The 18,073-nt window shown below is 48.9% G+C and overlaps 1 protein-coding gene across 1 annotated transcript in view; it reads right to left on the reverse strand.

Moving 5' to 3' along the window:
- Positions 1 to 912: 912 nt before the first annotated feature.
- Positions 913 to 18,073, reverse strand: part of AATF (apoptosis antagonizing transcription factor) — a 36,578-nt gene continuing 19,417 nt past the window's right edge. Inside the window, exons 8-11 of the mRNA XM_017730931.1 lie at positions 15,461 to 15,528; positions 14,169 to 14,249; positions 11,137 to 11,208; positions 913 to 1,838 (exon numbers count right to left, since the gene is read on the reverse strand). Of these exons, the coding sequence (XP_017586420.1) occupies positions 1,775 to 1,838; positions 11,137 to 11,208; positions 14,169 to 14,249; positions 15,461 to 15,528 (285 nt within the window). The 3' untranslated portion in view covers positions 913 to 1,774. The remainder of the gene's footprint in view (positions 1,839 to 11,136; positions 11,209 to 14,168; positions 14,250 to 15,460; positions 15,529 to 18,073) is intronic.

The following is an 18,073-nucleotide window of genomic DNA, read 5'->3' on the forward strand; positions in this document are numbered from 1 at the left end:
TGATAAGTGAATTCAAAAGCGCTGCTTAGCCCGGCTCGGGCTCTTATCTCCTCCAACAATACCGGCGAGAAGTTATCACACTTAAAGCGGTTCGTGTTACCCTTTGAACGCTGCAGCCAGAACGGGAGCAGAAAAAGCCACCGAGAGCCCCGGAGCTGCAGAGGACACAGGAGTCACCCGGGAGGGGGGCACAGCTGCAGCCCCCAGCCCCGAGCAGGGCAGGGCCGGGCTGTCACAGCCCCGCACCGCCCCAAAATCCCGGGGAGGGCGGGTTCAGAGCCCGCGGTGCCGCCCGGAGCCCTGGGGACCAAAGGGCGGCGTTGGCGCTGCTGAGATGAGCGCAGGGCTGGGACGGGCACGGACCCTCCGCTCCCTGGAACCGGCGGGGACAGGACGTGACACCGCCGGGATTTTCCATGGGAAATGTCACACCAGCACCAAGAGCTGGGCAGGCCCACGCTGCTGGAGCAGCCCACGCTGAGCTGAACCAGACCAGGGATGCTCATCTGGCACAGGTGACAAACACCAGCCCTTCCCTGTGCCCACGGACCCTGCTCCCCACAGCTCCTGGGTGGGGCTTTGCCTGGGACGGGCTCTCCTGGACGTGGGGTCATTGAAATGATGGCCATAAGGTCATCAGCGGATCCTGAAATCCGGGTGCTTTTCCACCTGGATCAGAGAGCTGGGGAAGGAGGGAGGGCAGGGAAGGGAAATCGATGCCCTTCCCTGGGAGCTGCAGCTCTGCTCCTCTGCCGGGGAACAGAGATTTATCCATCCCTGACAAATGCTGCTGTTCCACCCAGAGTCAATCCTCACCTGGCACCCTTTGCCGTCTGAAGGAAACCAGGACGCGTTCCCACGGGGCAGGGAGGGACCCGCTGGGGCCGTTCCTGCACGGATCACACCGGGACAAGCAGCTCACAAACCTCTTTAATTGGAGTGCCCAAACCCCAGCCAGGGACAGGGCAACTCTGCGGGACAAGCCATGGCCAACACACGGATCAGTCACACCAGAGAAGCCCCATTTCTCATTGATTCCCTTTATAGGGATTTACTCTAAACCCCACAAACCCCTCCCAGGAGTCACCTCAGTCCTGTGCTGGGACCCTGCCTCAGAGTCACGAGCAGCTGCAAGAATTGTGTGTGCAGGATCGATGCTGGGCTGGAAAAGTCGCTGGGATGTTCCTACAGCAGCGACATCCCGGCACATCCCCGTGTCAGGGTCAGCAAACACCCCCGTGTGTGTTCAACAACAGCCAGAATGTGAACTGGGAGCTCTGGTGCCTGCACGGGAGCACCTTTCCTCTGTTTTAAGGCCATGTTAATTATGTAAATGACATTTAAATCCTCCTGACTGGTGAAAAATGAAGTCACCCGTTCCCAATACGCAGCCAAGGACCAGAACAGGGCACTGAGCCCCCCCAGCCCCCAAATCTCCAAGGTTTCAACACAACCGTGGGGGACCCAGCTGCAGGCAGGGCTGGATTGTGTCCCTCCCCCCACACTGTGCCCAGGCTGCAAAATCAAGGTCAGGAATTTAAAGGGAATAGTTAAAAATGGATTGTCTTTAGGAGGAAGCATTCCAGGCTGGACAGGGAGTGTTCAGCCAGGCTCAGTGTGCCCCACTCTTCCCTCTGATTTAGCAGGATTTGCTGCTGGTTCTGGGAGGATTTTAGGGACAAACCAGAGGCTGGAGAGAGCTGGCTCTGCTCCTGGGCAGCCTGAGGGAGCAGCTGAGGGCAGGAGAAGCTGGGAGAACACCAGGAGCTCAATCCTAATTCTGCTCCGCTTCTTCTCCGTTCGTGACTTTTCCGAACAGCGACCGATAAAGCTCCGTCCTGGGGAAAAAAAAGGTGGAGAGGGGAAAGTTACTTGTCAAGGTCAAAATGGAAGCCAAGAGGCTGCCACAAACCCTCCACTCCTTCAAATGGAAAGGCCTCGTGTAATTAAAAATGCATTTGAGAATCTTTGTTAATAAATACAGGCAGAGGGGGGGAACTTGTGTGAGCCCAGTCCCAGGCAGGACAGAAATATGGAAATATTCCAGTGTGGCTGGATATTGGATCTCCAGAGAATGAGGGCTTCTATAAGTTTGCCCTTTACAGACAGGCTCTTCAAGTAAGAAAACAAGATTGAATATTTTAATAGGATGTACGGGGCCGTGAGGAGGATTCAATCACACAGCCAACGTGGGGCTGTAATTTAGTTTTCATACATTTTCTTGGACAGTACTTGAAAAACAATGAAAATGACCCAGCAACAAGATTCCAATTAATATCCCATGTGCAGCAATTCTGATAACAGGAGCGAATTTTTCTTTAAAAAAAAAAAGAAAAAAAAGTGGGCTGGTGTTATTTATCTTTAATTTTAGAACCAGAGAACGTGAGCTGGGGGAAAGGAGGGATTCTTATAAACCAGGAATTTCTGGGCATGGAGGAAAAGGCATGGGAAGAGCTGGATTTTCCCTAACTGCAGTTCCTAAAGCCTCTGGTCAAGGGCTGCACACATGGAGGGGAGTGCTGGGTGCACGGATGGGATTTTCCCTCCCAAGCACAGCAATTTTTGGGTTTGGGCCCTGTCCCTGGTTGCAGACACCTCCATGGGAGGGTTCCCTGCCAGCTTCCAAAGGAGGAATTCCATGTGTTCAACAGTGATGGCAGGAAAACCCCCCAAGGAAGCCAGGGAATGAAGTCTCAGTGCCAGCAGTGCCGGATGGACAGATGAGGTTTTGCCCTGCCCACAGGGAACAGCCTCACACCTTCCTCAAAAACCACCCTAAAGGCATCTGGGGAAATCCAGAGGGAACTTCCTTGGGTTTTTGCCTTCATTTTTGTGGGTTTGATGCTCTCCTGCGGGTACAGGAGTTCAGGGATCGATGCTGAATTTGCTCCAATCTCAGATTTTAAATAAACAGCCATTTTTCAAGCAAGCAGGGCCTGAAGAGATTCCAAGGAAGAATCTGTCCTTGCTGGCAGAGGAATGTTTGCTGGCACTGGCAGGCTGTGACATGGAAACTCCAGGTTTTGGTGGCAGGGGGGTTCCCTCATCCACCCAGGAATGGTGCTGGCAAAAAGAATGGGATGAAGCAAAATCCCAGTGGGTCTGTCTGGATAATGGCACGCCAGGGACAGACACCCTGGCACAGTGACAGCAGGAGGAGGAAAATCAGCACCCCTAAAACAGGGCAAATATTTCACCCTGAAAATAAAATATAAAATAACCCAACCCTTTCCCCCCCCACTCCTCATCAGCCAGGCTCCCTTTCTCTTCCAGCCTCTCCCCTCAGCAGGATTTAACCATGCAGAGAGCAAAACTCATCAATCCTCCAGGTTTAACCTTGTCTCTGTTTCAATTCACCAGGGTAAGTGCAGATTTTAATACTTTCAGCCCCCTTAAGGCTATGCATAATGAACTTGGATTTTGGTTAAAAAAATATAAAATTTCTCTCCTCCACCCACAGATATTAAACATCAGACTTGAGCCACTGGGTTGAGACACCCAGTGCTACCTGGAGCTGGGGGAAAGGTGACTTTAGCTCCAAGAGGTCTGTGCTGAGCAATAACCTGAGTGGGTAATTAACACAACTTCCACCTCAGGTACAGCCAGAACAGGTCGATACAGGGGTCTTCCCTGAATTAAAATTTAACTTACCCTTTATTGCAACCCACAAAAGCAAGTAATGAGCACTAACATTTTTATTTCTTTTAAACTGTCATTTAGGCTGTAGAGGGGATAATTACCTATTTCCACTGTAGTAAGGTTTTATCACCCTTAGTGAGGCATCTTCTAATTTAATATTTTTACTGTATTATCATAAAACCTGTTTCTGGAAAAAATGATCAGGAACCACACAGCCATTTGCCATAAAACACGTGTGTGTGAGTACCTTGGCTTAATTATTTATGCATCTCTTCCAGAGGCAGGGGGTGGCACGTGGCACCTGCCTGCCTGAACACTGCTGCTTCCAGGGCAACAATATTATTTTTAAATATTAAATAAAAGCAGCTACAGCCAGTCCAGGTGGTGAGCTGGGGTGCTAAGAGTGGCTCTCCCCCTCCAGACCCCAGGTATTGCTACTAGAGACGTTTTACAGGCACAGAACAGAGAGAGGAGTGCCCTGGGTGAATATTAATAGCTGCAGCACATTTCATAAATCTCTATGAAGCATCAAAATATAAACCACAAGAACTCCCAGCAGATCCCCAGGAATCTCCTCTGCCCCCTTGCAGCAGCACCAAATACCCAAAGGGGAAACCAAGCACGAGCCTTCATGTGGGAGGGGGACCAGCCAGTGCTGGGCTCTTCTGTGTAATTACAGTCATGTTATTTCCTTTTTTTTAAATATAGTTCTGTAAACCAGCAGAAGAACAATATTAAGGGGGGAAATTCAGAATTCAGTTTCTGGAGGGTGGTTTTTTTTATTAAAATAGCAACAGTGCTCCAGTCACTGCTGCGCTCTTCAGTAAAAACACCCTCCAACCAATTTCTCTGCCTTTTCCCAAGTACCTTTTACTTCTTCTCTTACCCAAAAAAAGATAATTTAGAATAAGCCACAAGCATTACTGAAATGAGTATATCCCCATTCCTACTGCCACCCTCCACTGGGAACTATGAATTTCTAATTCACAAAAACTGGAAAAGAAGATGGAACACGAAACCCGTGAAAACAGACTCCTGATGGAAACCAAAGTTGGCTGATGGTTTCCCTGGAAAACTCTCTGTAGCAGACTGGCTCAGCTGGGCAGAGCAGGATGCTGGGAGCACCAGGTTTGGGGGTTCAGTCCATGGATCATTCACTGAAGAACTGGACTTCATGATCCATGTGGGTCCCTTCCAACCTGGAATAATCTGTGAAATGTTTTGTCCAGTGGTGTGAAATTCACATTAAAGTGCCCAGCAAGCAGAGCAGGTACCAGGAAGATAAAACAAAAGCTGAAGCCTTTAATTTCTCAATAAAAATGAGTATTTATCTTAAAAAAATGAAATGAAAGGAACAGCTGCTCCAGGTGAGCCTGGTGTGCTCAGTGCCCAGCGGATTTTACCCCGCTCCAAATCCCAGCTACTGCTGCTCCACACCTTCTGTGGGAAAATGCAGGAAGGCAACAGGAACTGAGACCATTTATTCTCAGCTTCTACTCAAAGGCTGAACCAGCCCCAGCTCCCAGTCAAACCCTAAAGCAAAGCGGGATCTGCTGTGCATTCCCACACCTCCCAGCACACACTCCCTGCTCCGTGTGGGATCACTGGGCAGAGGAGCAGCCCCAGGAGGTGGCACTCACCCTCTTCCCGAAATTCCAGCCATAAATCCCTGGCCAGACGGCCCCAATGGCCCACCCAGCTCCTGAAGGGGGCTCACAAAGGGCTCCTGCCATTCCCTCCCTCCCAGGCAGGTCGGGATCGGGTCCTTGGTGCCTCTGCAAAAGCTTTTAGCCCCACGGCTTTAATTTATGGGAGGTGACATGTGACCTCTGGGTTTGCCCCCTGCGAGCAGGCACAGGGTTTATAAATATTTCAGAAAGCTGCTTCTGGCCCCAAGCAAAGGCACTCTTCTGCAGGTTTGGAGGGGCTGGATGTGGGGATGGGGTGAGGAGAGGGGGGCAGCAGGGAGATGGAGCTCACGGCTCTGTCCCCAGACATGACCAGCCCTGGGGTCCATCCCTGCTGTCCCTGTCACCAATTCCAACATCCCCTCCACCAGCACTCAGCCTCCTGCCCAGCCTGGAGCTTGGGACACGGGAATGGAGCAGAGGTGGAACCTTTCTCACCCTGATTTTGGTCCCAATCCCATTTTCATAGGAGCTTTTGCAGCACAAAGCACAGAAGATGTGGAGACCTAGCAAAACACAGGGATGTGCAGACACCTCCACGCTGCTCCACTGCCTTGTGTCCCAGCAGCCCCAATTTCCCCAGGAAACCCATCAAATGGTGCCTTCCCTGGTTTGGGATGGGCATTTGAGCAGAGCAGGCTCTGGGATGCTGCTGGGACGTGCCCTGTGCAGAGGGAACCATTCTTTGTGTTCCTCATATTCCGAGGACGATTTCCCTCTTTCACAGCTTGCCTGTTTCGTAACAGATTTGATGCAGGAGAAGACAAATTGTCTCACAAAGGGAGAACGACAAATCATCTCACAGCCCTTAACAGGTTATTTTTTTTCCCCTTTAAGAAGGAAATTTCCATACCAGAGGCACCTGTCTTCCTGCCAGGGATGTCAAACATCAGCTGTGGGGACACGATGATTCCAGCCCAGTGCCACCAGTGGGGTCACACTTCAGCTAAACCCACACAGCCCCTGCTCCAGCACCAGCCCTTCCAACAGCCCTGGATGAAGGACAGGGGTGCTACACTGCACCTCCAGGAGCTCACCCAGTCACAGGCTGGGGGGATTTGAAATAAAACAAACAGAATCAGGCACAAAGGGCAGAGATTTCAAGGCCAGGTTGCACGAGGCTTGGAGTGGAAGGTGTCCCTACCCATGGCAGGGGTAGAACTCGATGGGCTTTAAGGTCCCTGCCAACCCAAACCAGTCTGGGATTCTACAATACCAAAGCTGTGGTGCCTCGGGATCAATCCAAGCAGGTTTAGTTTCACAGGATAATGTGCTTTTCCTCTGGTTCCAGACTGCCCTCCATGCTCCTGCTACTCCCTTTGTTTCCCAAAGCAGGACATCCTCTCTTGCAGGCTGTGCCTAAACGAACCTGAGGCATTTTCCTTGCACCAACAGGGTCACTGGGGTGTGTGCTGTGCAGCACAGGAGCTGCTGGTTCAGTTCCTCCAGCAGGAAGGGCTTTGCTTCCTCCCAGGAACTCTGTGGTGGTGAACACACTGGATTGACAATCGCCGAGCCCAAATTCCTCCATTAATCTGCTCTCATGGTGCTTTAATACCCCAAGTACAAAGTGAGCCAAGTTAAAGGCTGGTATCTCACCAACCTTTTTTTTTTTTTAATTTTTTTTTTATTAAACTCTTATGTCATATAAGTAAATTAATCTTTTAATACCAGGATTTCCTGCTACGTACCCCCCTCTGCTTGCAGCAAGACACACTGTGACAAAGCAACTGCACTGAAGGGAGAATGCTGATGGGGAAAATGCACCAGGCCTGCCTGGATCCAAGGGAAAAGGCTCTAATCCAAACCTCACTGGCAGCTGGATAATCAGGGTGTTAATTCAGCCTCCCAGCAGGCACCACTCTGCTCCTGCAAGAGCAGCAGAGGGCTGGAGGCTCCTGTGCCACCCAGGACACCTGAGGCCATCGGGACTGTGGGGCCATTTCCTGCACCTGCATGTGGGATTTAAGGAAGTGATTCCTGCCTCACGTTGTGGTGACACTGCGTGGTTTGACAGCCCCATCAGAGTAATCTTCTTCCCTCTGATCTCATAAAAGATGCAAATTCCTCCTCCCTAACGAGGATCCATTTGCTGAGGCACAAACCAACCTATATAAAATGGGATCTACTTCCCCATCTTCCCCCAGCTGTAAATCCCCCTTTGGAATTCCAGTGTGTCCCTCGTGTCCTGCCTGACTTTCCTGCAGAAAAGGCTCCTTTTGGCTCCTGCAGAGCCCTGGGTGCCATGTTTAATGATGATGTATGGGCGTCCTTCCCCTCGGGGGGGGTGGGGAGGGGTCACACGTGTGACACCGCCAGCCTGTGTATCAACAGCAAATTATAAACCGTGTCACTCCCAGCTAATGCAAAGCTGTAATCCTCTTTAACAGGAGATCAAATCAGTGCCATGAGTTATGTTCATTCTGTAATCTGATAAGAAATAGAGTGAGCCTCTAATAAAAGAGTAATGAGAGTCCTTAATGATGCTGTTAAAAGGTAGCGCCAGTTAAAATATTGCTGTTGTTCCAGCTGATTAGATCATTGTTGCATATTTGCACAATCTTGTTTTACCTGTCAGAATAACCTGAGTTGTCTTGGGAGATAAAGGTGTTTGGACCAAACATCTGTGTCCTCAGAGGATGTCTCTCCCTGCAAGTTACTGTCCTCCAGAGGTGAAATTAGGATGTTCACCAGACTTGGCAGTGATTTGATACCAGCCCTTGCTGTACAGTGTCTGTGTTCAGTCCCTGTTCCTCTCGCACGTGGACAGTGCAGGGATCTGAGGATTTGTGTATCACAGCTGACAGACAGACAGGATAAACCCCAAATCCACACACAGCTCTTCCCAAAACACAGACTTGTTCACAGCTGGGCTGTGAACTGGATCCACCCCAACACCTCACCTGCCCACAGCCTGCAGGTCTGCAGGGGGAATCCTGAGCCCCAGCTTGCCCATAAATACATCAGCCTGCCACAGGAGCTTTCTTCAAGTGCACACACACTCCTAAAAGAGGAGGCTTTCAGGGCTATGACTGCACAGAAGGTCTGGGTTTAACCTCAGCTCCAGCCCAGTCCTGTGTGGTATCTTTGGGAATTCCCTAAGGCTCTTGCCTCAAGGATCTCTGGGCTCAAAAGCCTTTGGAGATGGGGGCTTTCACCTCCCTGTGCCCCATTTCCCAAAGCAGACGAGACTGGCCTGCTCTCAGCTCTTTGCACGAGGTGCTACTGAAGGATCCCACATCCTGATGGTGGGAAAAACCAAGAAAGAGAAACCACATGATGCCACCCTCAAACCCAGGAGAAATCACAACCAACCCTGTCCTGCCCAAGACAGCTGCCCTCTCCTCTGGACAACTCCCAGCCCACACTTCCAGCTTTGCCTTTGGGTTCCTTGTCCCAAGGCAGACCATTTACACAGCAACGACCTTGGACCGATTAGAAAAACCTTGGCCCAAGAGGACAATAAATGTGTTAAAGTCTATAAACACAGACCCCAAGGTAACCATAAAAATCACTTCCCACTGTGTGTTTTAAAATACTACCAGAGAGGGGTTAAAAAGGAGGAGGGCTGGAGGCCACCAGTGCCCCACACATTACAACATAAAATATGTGAGCACGAGGTTAAAGAGCCCTGCCCATGCTTAGGGTGCCTGGAAAATGGGCAAGGGGAAGATTAATTGCCTCCACCAGTGCTGTTATCCCAACCAGCAGCAAGAGTGAGGCACAAAGTGGCAGTGGTGTTGACAAAGGCAGTTATTTGACTTGTGTGCTTCTCTCCTTGAATTCAGGCTGTAAAATCTGGAGTGACTGCTCATCCCCTTCTCCTGGCAGGGCTCAGGCTGCTCCTCCTCACAGGGATTTCTTTTCTTTCTGTTTGCCCAGACCGGGCACTGCCAAGGAAGAACCAGAACCATGGCACCCTGCACTCTGCACCACCCCCAAGCCCACCCACATCTGCAGACACATATTTATTTATTCACTGGCATTTTCCTGGTGTCTTCCTGCCCCTGTAGCCACTGGTAGAACTCAGGGAATGCTCTGCCAGCTGTTTCTACATCCATTTTATGCACAGCTCACTGGCACTGTGAAATCTCTCCCACTACAGCACAGTGCCCTGTTGTTCAGAGGTGTATTAATTTTGGGGTCATGCCTTCTAAGAGCCTGACCAGAAAAAAATAAAACTGGCTCAGAGCACAATCACATCTCTGTGAAGTGTATATGTGCATTTTCAACCCAGTAACTCACACTTGCAAACAATAAAATTGCCTGCTTCTGCCACAAAGGGAAGCTGTCACCATTGCTGCTTCCCTCTCCAGCACACAGCCCTGGCCTGCTCTTTTTAATTCACCTGCAGATGTTGAATTCTTCTTGCCTTGTGTGATCCAGCTGTGTGCTGGACAGAGGTCTTGTGGCTCATGCCAAGGGCAGGGGGATTTTAAACAGAAATGTGAGGTGACCCCCAGAGAGTGGCTTTCATTTTCAAACAAATGACTGAGAGCAGCACATCTCTTCATCTGGGGAGAGCTGAACCAAAACACCTACAAAAGGCCTAATTTTCAGACACCCACTGCAGCATTTTGGATGTGTTCTGTGTCTGGATGCAAACACAAATGGTGTAACAGGGGAGGAAGCCAAAAAGAATTCACAAGAATTCCCACTCAAATGTGCAAGGGCTGCTGCAAAGAGGAAGCAAGGATCTGCTCCCACCTGGAACAGGAAAAGACATTATGGTCCTAAATTACAGCAGAGGCAAATTTAAGCTAAACATGAGGACTACACAGCTGGGGGAACAGCCTTCACCCTGCCACATCTATTTTTGTGGTGAGAGGATCCAAACAACACTGAAAAATCAGAGCAGCTGGGATTTGTTCTCACTTGAAAAAAAAACAAAAAAAGGAGAGGAAAAAAACAGAGTAAAGGAACTGAGAAAGATGCACTGATGAAACAGCACAGGTCCTATGGACACAGAAGATCTTACTTCTCCTCTGTAAGTCCCTGCAATCCCCCAAAAGGCAGCAGCAAAAGAGCAGCAGGTATTTGGTTTCCATTTCACAAACAGACAAATGACATCTCTCCCTCACAAAGCACAAACATGTTCCACAACCCAGGGGAAAGATGTTTCTCAAGCTTTCTACATCCATTCACCGAGAAATTATTCCAGCTCCTTCCCACAAACAGCTCAGCTTTTGGAGATTGGGGTTTAAAGTGTATTGCTGAAGAAATATGGGTGGGTATGTGGGAGAGCTGTCTGGTAACTATGCACAACACTTCCCTGCTGTTTTCTTCACTAATTACCACATTTAAACATTATAGTCTTCCAATAAAATTCTTTACTCTTTAAATAGAGATAAACACAAGCAACATAAAAGTCTTGAGTGAATCTTGAGAGAACTATTCAAGTTATTCACTAAGAAAATGCGTATTAACCAGAATTTAGAAGTTGCCATTTCTGTTAGAAGACAAGTTCTTTTTAAGTTCTGATTCTACCTGAAGACACCAGGTAGCCTAACTGTGTATTTCCAAACTAATTCCATAAAACCGGGAAACTTCCAAACTGGAGGAGTTCTAAAGCAGGAATCAAAATGCAGGTGCTGAGATTTATGACAACTTCTCGTTTGGTGTTACAGTAATTACAGAGTGAAAGCTCAGCCAGGCTGCCAGGACAGATGTGACCAAGACACCCAGGCTATGATGCCAGTGACAAATGGGGAACTGATAAGAAGGAATGGAGAGGGTGACAGGCTGAAGAACAGGTCAATACCACGCTGTCATGGAGCCATTTGAGAAACATAATTAATCTCCTACTCACCTGGCATCATCATTCATTGTGCAGTGGTCAATAGGTGCCATGAAGCTCACCAGCTTGCTGTGGACATGGTACCTGAGGGGAGCAGCAGGGGAACACATCAGGAACTATTCATGAGAAGGAAATGCTGCTGCTTGAGCAGGAACAGCCCAGCTCCCAAAGGCAAAGCTCTTCCTGGGGGCTGATCCCTATGGAGTCACCAGCTGGAGCTGGCAATTCCCCCTCCCTTTTAGAACAGCAGCAATCAGGTGTTACCAATGAACTGAGAAACAGCAAATCCTTTCTCATCCCAGCGAGGAAGAGGACAGCAGCATCCATGAACTGTGAGCCCCTAACCAGACTCCCAGACAGACAACCCCGAGGAGTCAGACAGACAAACACCCCCTCCCTCCCAGCCCTCCCTCAGCTGCCACCCTCATCACCTGCTGGGACCTGTGCCCACTGCAGGCAGCAGGAGCATCACACCTGCTCCAGCATCCATCTGCTACCCCTCCTTCCCTGCTCTGAGCTATGTAGGGCCCTAAGGGATAGCAAAATCCCACCCTGGAGCCGTAACCAGAGCTGGAAAATCTCACCCTGAGTAAATTGCAAATGGAGCAGGTAAAAACAAGGAAAGGATACAGGAAAAGACCTGTGCAGAGATGAGAATGGGGCATGTTCTCAGCATCAAAATACTGCTGCAAGCTGTCCTGCACCTCCAGAGAGGATCCCCTCCCCATTTGGCACCCTGGGCAGCAGCCTGCAGAGATTTCATGATTTATACTGAAGGACCTGACATAAAATTTAACAGGGTACTGAGAACCTCTGAATGAAAAGGCTTTAAACCCTGTGTCCAAGGGCAGGGGATTCCAAACGCAGGCGAGTGTGTGCACTGCCTGCCTGCCCCAGCCTGAGATGTCTCATCCAGGCTGCTGCTATTTTTAGAGCTTGACAAATAGCAGGCAAAAGGATTCACTAGCATTTGCCCAGAATCACCTTTCCACTCTGTCACCTCTGCACTCCCTTTTGTTTGCCTGTGCAGGAACATTCCCTGGGGGATGCTGAGCTCACAGCCCATTTCAGAAGGCTCTTCAGGCACAGCCTCACACGAGGGCTTCTCTGCACTCTTAGCCTTTGTCACTGCCAATGGAAGGAGCTGCCCTGGAGTCAGGAGCAGCCACAAACAACAGGTCACAGCCTGGGCTCTGCAGCAGCTCCCTGGGGACAGCCAGCATGGATCCACCCGGGGCAGGGCTCCTGGAGGGACAGCCTGGCACGGGCACGTGGCCACTCAGGTACCTCCTCTGACACGAGCTGCTTGTCCACATCTGATTGCTTTTTAAATCAGGACTTTGAAATCCTCAGTCTAGCAGATGTAAAATATTTCATTTAGTGGAGAGAAAGACACCCCACGTTGCAGCAGCACAGATCAGAAAACACTGACGTGCAAAAGAGGTGTGCAAACGCCCCTCCTCCAGAGGGAAACCTCTACCAGGTTACTTCAGCTCGATTTTTGGATGAACTTATTTCCCCTCTTAATGCCCAAATTTCCCTCGTGTCAAGTGGAAGACTGACTGCTTCTGGAAGCACCTGAAGATCCTCAGCCCCGACCATACACCAGCACATTGCATCTGAACAGGCTGTAACACTGAACCTTTGCTAAAAAGGAAGAATTAAGGATGAAACTTGGTGTGAAATACTTGGCTCTCCAGGATCTCCAAGTCCCTCATGAGAGCAAACTGAAGCATTGCTGTCCCAGTTTCAGAGGAGAAAGAAGAACAGAGGGTCAGGGATCTGCCTGGGGTGACACCAAGTCTGTCAGTGGAAGCACCAACTATTTAAAAATACCTATTTGGGCTCTGCTGGCCTATTCTGAAAAACACGGGAGCTTAACTGCACCTTAATCCTAACCACAGACAATGAGACTTCTTTTCTTTTATTGGTATTTCCCCTGCAGGGTGAGTACAACTTTTATTTAAAGAAGCAAACAGAGGCACCTCAGATATAAGAGGCAACTGACTGGGGAGGGGAGAGCTGCTCTCCCAGGACTGCTGAAGGCACAGATTGCACACAAGGAGAGACTTCCCCATTATTCCTGCAGGCTTACGAGGCTGCCTCAGTTGGGTGATGTTGTCAGGAGTTTTGACTGAATCATGAATATATCCAATTATGTGTGATGCTGACAGAAAAGAATATTGATAGTCAATAATTATAGGCTTTTCAGGCCAACAAAGTAGCTCTTCCCTCTTTCAATAAATTATCTTATGACATCTATCTTAAAAATTGCTATGCCAGGCCTGACCCAGACTGACTCCACTGACTTTCTATCAGATGCCATCTAAACTCAGGATTTATAGTTTACTCACAAAGGATGGTTAATGTGGTGGATTTTTCAGGAAGCAGAGCAGCTTTTCAGCATCCTCCCTCCTCCACCACAAATCATGCTGAACTCAGGGAGACTCAGACCTGCTCTGCAAAGGGGGGAAACACCTCCTGCTCTCCAGGCTGCTTCCCTTTCCACGGGGAAGATTCTTCCACCAAGTTCAACCCAAAAGAGTGATCCAGGAGGGAAATGATCCAGAGGTAAAGGAAGCTGTGATGTGAGTTACCAATAAAGAGAGATCTGACACCAAATTCCGACTGGCACTCAGTGGGAAACAGAGATTTACCTGAGGTATTTCTGCACATCTTCCCTGGGAGCTGCTGCCCATGCCTCAGTCAGCGAAATATAAATTGCACAAGAGGGGTTTATTGGCTCTCGCTGGAAATTACAGCCCCAAACAGCTTCAGGACATTTGAGCACCTCTCTGGTGTTTCCTGAGACCAAGAAACTCTCTTGCCAAGACTGACTGGGGCGTGCTCAAAGGCTGCATCCACCAAGCCCTTATTCCAGGCTCCAGGAACATCAGGATTCCCCACTGGCTGCTCCAGAGCAAGAAATGCCCTAAAAATCACAGATCAGCCAAGAGGCCTCAGGGCCAGCTGGGGTAAAACACACCCAGAGCTTTTTTTGGCAAAATCAGGACTTGTACGTGCTTGCAGGAGGTGTCACCCACCGGATTCTCCTTCCTTTGCTGGCTTTTCTGTCCACTTTCTTCTTTATTTTGCTCCGTAACTTCTGGATGGCCAGCCACTGCCTGGGGAATGCAGAACAAGAGGGACACAACTTCAGAGCCACCAAACACTCCCAGAAAGACTCTGTGATCCCCAAGTGTATTAAAAGCTCCACTTTTCAAACACAACTTCCTCAAATCACAGAAGTTTCCAGCAGGGAAAAACTTCTCCTAGTTATAAATATTTTTTTTCTTAAACTGAAACGAGCGTCATCTCACCTGATTTATACAATGAAAACTCGGCATCAGGGAAAAAATCTAACAAAATCCAATTACTGCAATCTTAATATAATCTTAATTACTGTAATCTATTTTATTGTAAAGTCAGATAAATGTACAATGCAATCACCACTTAAATGTAATTTTGTCTATATCGTGTTAAATTATAGTGAATAGCTTTCCATAATATTCCAGACGTACACAAAATAAATTTGACACTTTGCACTAAAATTTGGGTGATATTTTACAAGGAGGAAAGTTGTTTCACCATCACAAAACTTCCTGATGCATCTTCTTCCCCTCCCTACAGACACCTCCCCCCTGCCACAAAATTGTTTCAGGGAAGAACCCAACTCCAGCTTTTCCAGCTCTCCTTGGCTTTTACACTTTTCTAAATCAGAGCCTGTGGCTATTTCATTGTACACTGCTCATGAAGTCTAAAAGCTTCCAAAATAGCATTTGGAAGATTCTTTATTTTCTAACTCTAGAATTAAACAGAGAAATAAGAGCTCCCCTGCATGGAATTATAGTTTACTTCTGCGTGCAGGAAACATTCCCTGATACTGTTTTAATTGTACAGCATCTTTTCTTACAGCAGGGATACACAGCAATTGCTTCAACTGCTGTCAGAAGGTTTGTTCTTCTAAAACAACAGCAAAGCAGACTTAATAAAGAGAAAAAGCCAAATTTCAGCAGCGGGCAGGCACTTTTGTGATTCCCTGATTCCCTTAGTGCTGCAGGAACCACTGAGAGACAGAAACACCTGCACCAAGCCTTTCCAGTGGGGAAACATCTCCAGAGGATCACAAACAGCTTAAAAGTCAGACTGGGTGATCCATACATACCTCAGGAGTGTGTCACAGAGGATGAGCTTCCTGACTAATGCCACAATGCCTTTTTCCAGATTAGCTCAGTACTTTGCCCTCTACAATGAGCTGGACTAGAAGGGCACAGGTCACTCTGCTGGGCTGCAGTGCTGGGATGAAGGCAGTGATGTTCCAGACATTCCCACTCACCTGCCCATGGCCACCTGGTCGTTGGGGTCCAGGGAAGTGGTTTTACGCTCTATCAGTTCTCGCAGGAGCTGCAGGAAGGACAAAAATCCCATCAGGAATAAGCACGGCTGCTGTGCATCCAGCTCCCACGGGCAAGAGGCCTAACAGGGGCAGATCTGCAGGAAAAGCTCAGCCCCACAGGGCTCCCCCCCACTCCTGGGGGAAGGGGAGGGCAGGGGGAACTGAAACACTTCCCAAACAGAAGTTGGGCAGCGCTGCTCGCTCGGGAACAGCACAGCAAAATCCTTTCTATAGCTCCAGCAGAAATGCTCAGGCAGCCTTTTCTATTTCTTTGCGTGGCCTGAGGGCTGAGGTTTGTCCTCTTCGCTTCCTGCAGCCAAAGAATGTTGTAAACAGCCTTTCTGGATCCTTGACTGGTGCTGTGTGTTTATCACCACTCACTGTAAACCGTGTGTGCTGTGCCCTGGGTATTTGCCAAGATATCAACACAAGGAACAGAAATAAACCCTCCAAAAGTGAGGGGAACAAACTGCTTTATGGATGCCTACATTTCACCCACCAGTGAAGTTACTGCCTCAGCTCAGAAACACCCCAAACAGACCCACTGGGAACCAGAATCCAGGCAATTCCAGAAAGCCAGGGAAGAAAGGATGCAGGATGCTTTTGCTTTCCTCTCCTTCAAGGCATACCTCACACTACCAGAAAAAAGAGTGATTCAAACATAATTAAAAACCTGCCACTGTTGGTTTTTTTTTCCCTACTTGTTTGTTTTTGGAGATTATTACTGCAGCAATTACATTTAAAAATTCCAGGAGCCAGGCCACTGGTTTATTATCACTAGAAAACAGCAAGCTACTTCTCTGCCCTGTTTATCTGATTGATTCCAAACATCTTTCTGGCACACAATCTATCAGTTTATCTCTGCCACTTCATCACAGTCACTTCTGGCAGCTAAATACAAGATCCAAATCCAGTGTTACACAGACATACGACACAGTAAACCTGTGTAACACCGCCACTCTGTAAACAGCTGCCCTTAAGGCTCAGCAGAAATGGGATCTTGGTTTCCAGTCAATATTCTGTCAAAAGCAAGGTGGGAGTGAGGCTTGGAACAGCAGCCAGAAGTGGTGCAGAGGTGAGAGTGGTTTCCTCCTGCTCCAGCAGTGAGGGGTGTTTGCTGTCTCCTCTGATCCTGCTCGTGGCACGAGGCACGGAGGAAGTGCTGAGGCACAGGAGATGGTCACAGGCATTCCCTGTGCTCCTGGGGAACCAGCAGCAGGACATCTCCACAAATCCAGACTGAAAGACCAAGGAGTGCCCCAAGATCTTACAGCTGTGCCCACACTGGTTAGAACAGTGCCAGAGGGCAGGGATGGGTGGGATATTGGGAAGGAATTGTTCCCTGGGAGGGTGGGCAGGCCCTGGCACAGGGTGCCCAGAGCAGCTGGGGCTGCCCCTGGATCCCTGGCAGTGTCCAAGGCCAGGCTGGACATTGGGGCTTGGAGCAGCCTGGGACAGTGGAAGGTGTCCCTGACTATGATGGGGTGGAACAAAGATGAGTTTTAAGGTCTTTTCCAACCCAGACCATTCCAGGATTCCAAGATGCATTTTTGGGGCAGGTTCCTAGCATTTTTGGGGCAGGGTACTAAAATGAACCGATTCTGCTGACCTTGGGGCTGACAAGGCCTTCCAGTGCTCCAAATGCTCTTCCAGTGCAGTGTCAGCTGGGGACTGGGGACACTGCCTGGGAGACCAGAGCGAGGGAAACAGGAGGGAGAAGCAAAAAAAAAAAAACAAAACCAGGAGCAAGAGTGAAATTAGGAAATGGAAATAAAAGCTGTGAAGCATCTTGTTACATCTAAATAGCGAATGTCTCCGAGGTGAGGTTATAAATCATGCTAACAATGGTTACTAAAATAAAAGTGGATGTAGCCAGAGGCTACCACTGAAAAAGTCAGCCCAGGCCTGCCTGGCTGCCTTTGGTCTTTAAGGATTTGATTAGTTTTCTGCTTTCTGGTTCAGAGTCTTGCATCCAGCCCCTGCTCCAGAGCCAGCCAGGGCTTGGGATAGAGAGTGAATGATAAATTCATTTACTGAATAAAGCAACAGTGTTTTCCCAGCACAAGACTTAAACCACTTCCCAAACGGTAATATTTCATTAAGCCTGGCGATTCTGCTTAAAATTTATTAGTCAAAACAGAAAACTCTCATCAGACCCCATATATTCCATTAGGAGTGATATATGGTGTCTCCCAGTGTCTAATTATTAACTAGGAAGTGTGAGTAAATCACCATCAGCCTTAAGCCCTGATGTGTGAAGACAGAGTTAGGCAATTGCAGCATCAAAAGGCTTTGATTTGAATCAGATCTTGTTTTGTTTTCCCTCCTTCACCTCTTCCCTGAACTTGCAGAACCTCAGCTCAGTCTCCCATGGCAGCAAACACAACTGCAAGGAAGCACAGCCACATCCCACAGCTCAGCTCCCAATGCCAGCTGCTCCTGCCAAGAGCTGAGACCAGGAGGACAAACCATGGGAGCAGAGGGAAGCTGTCAATGCCAGCTGGATTTTGTTTGGGAGGAAGTGGTGATGTTTTCCAGGAGAGCTCCTGCACG

This window comes from Corvus brachyrhynchos, unplaced genomic scaffold (assembly GCF_000691975.1).
Source record: "Corvus brachyrhynchos isolate BGI_N302 unplaced genomic scaffold, ASM69197v1 scaffold283, whole genome shotgun sequence".
NCBI lineage: Eukaryota > Metazoa > Chordata > Aves > Passeriformes > Corvidae > Corvus > Corvus brachyrhynchos.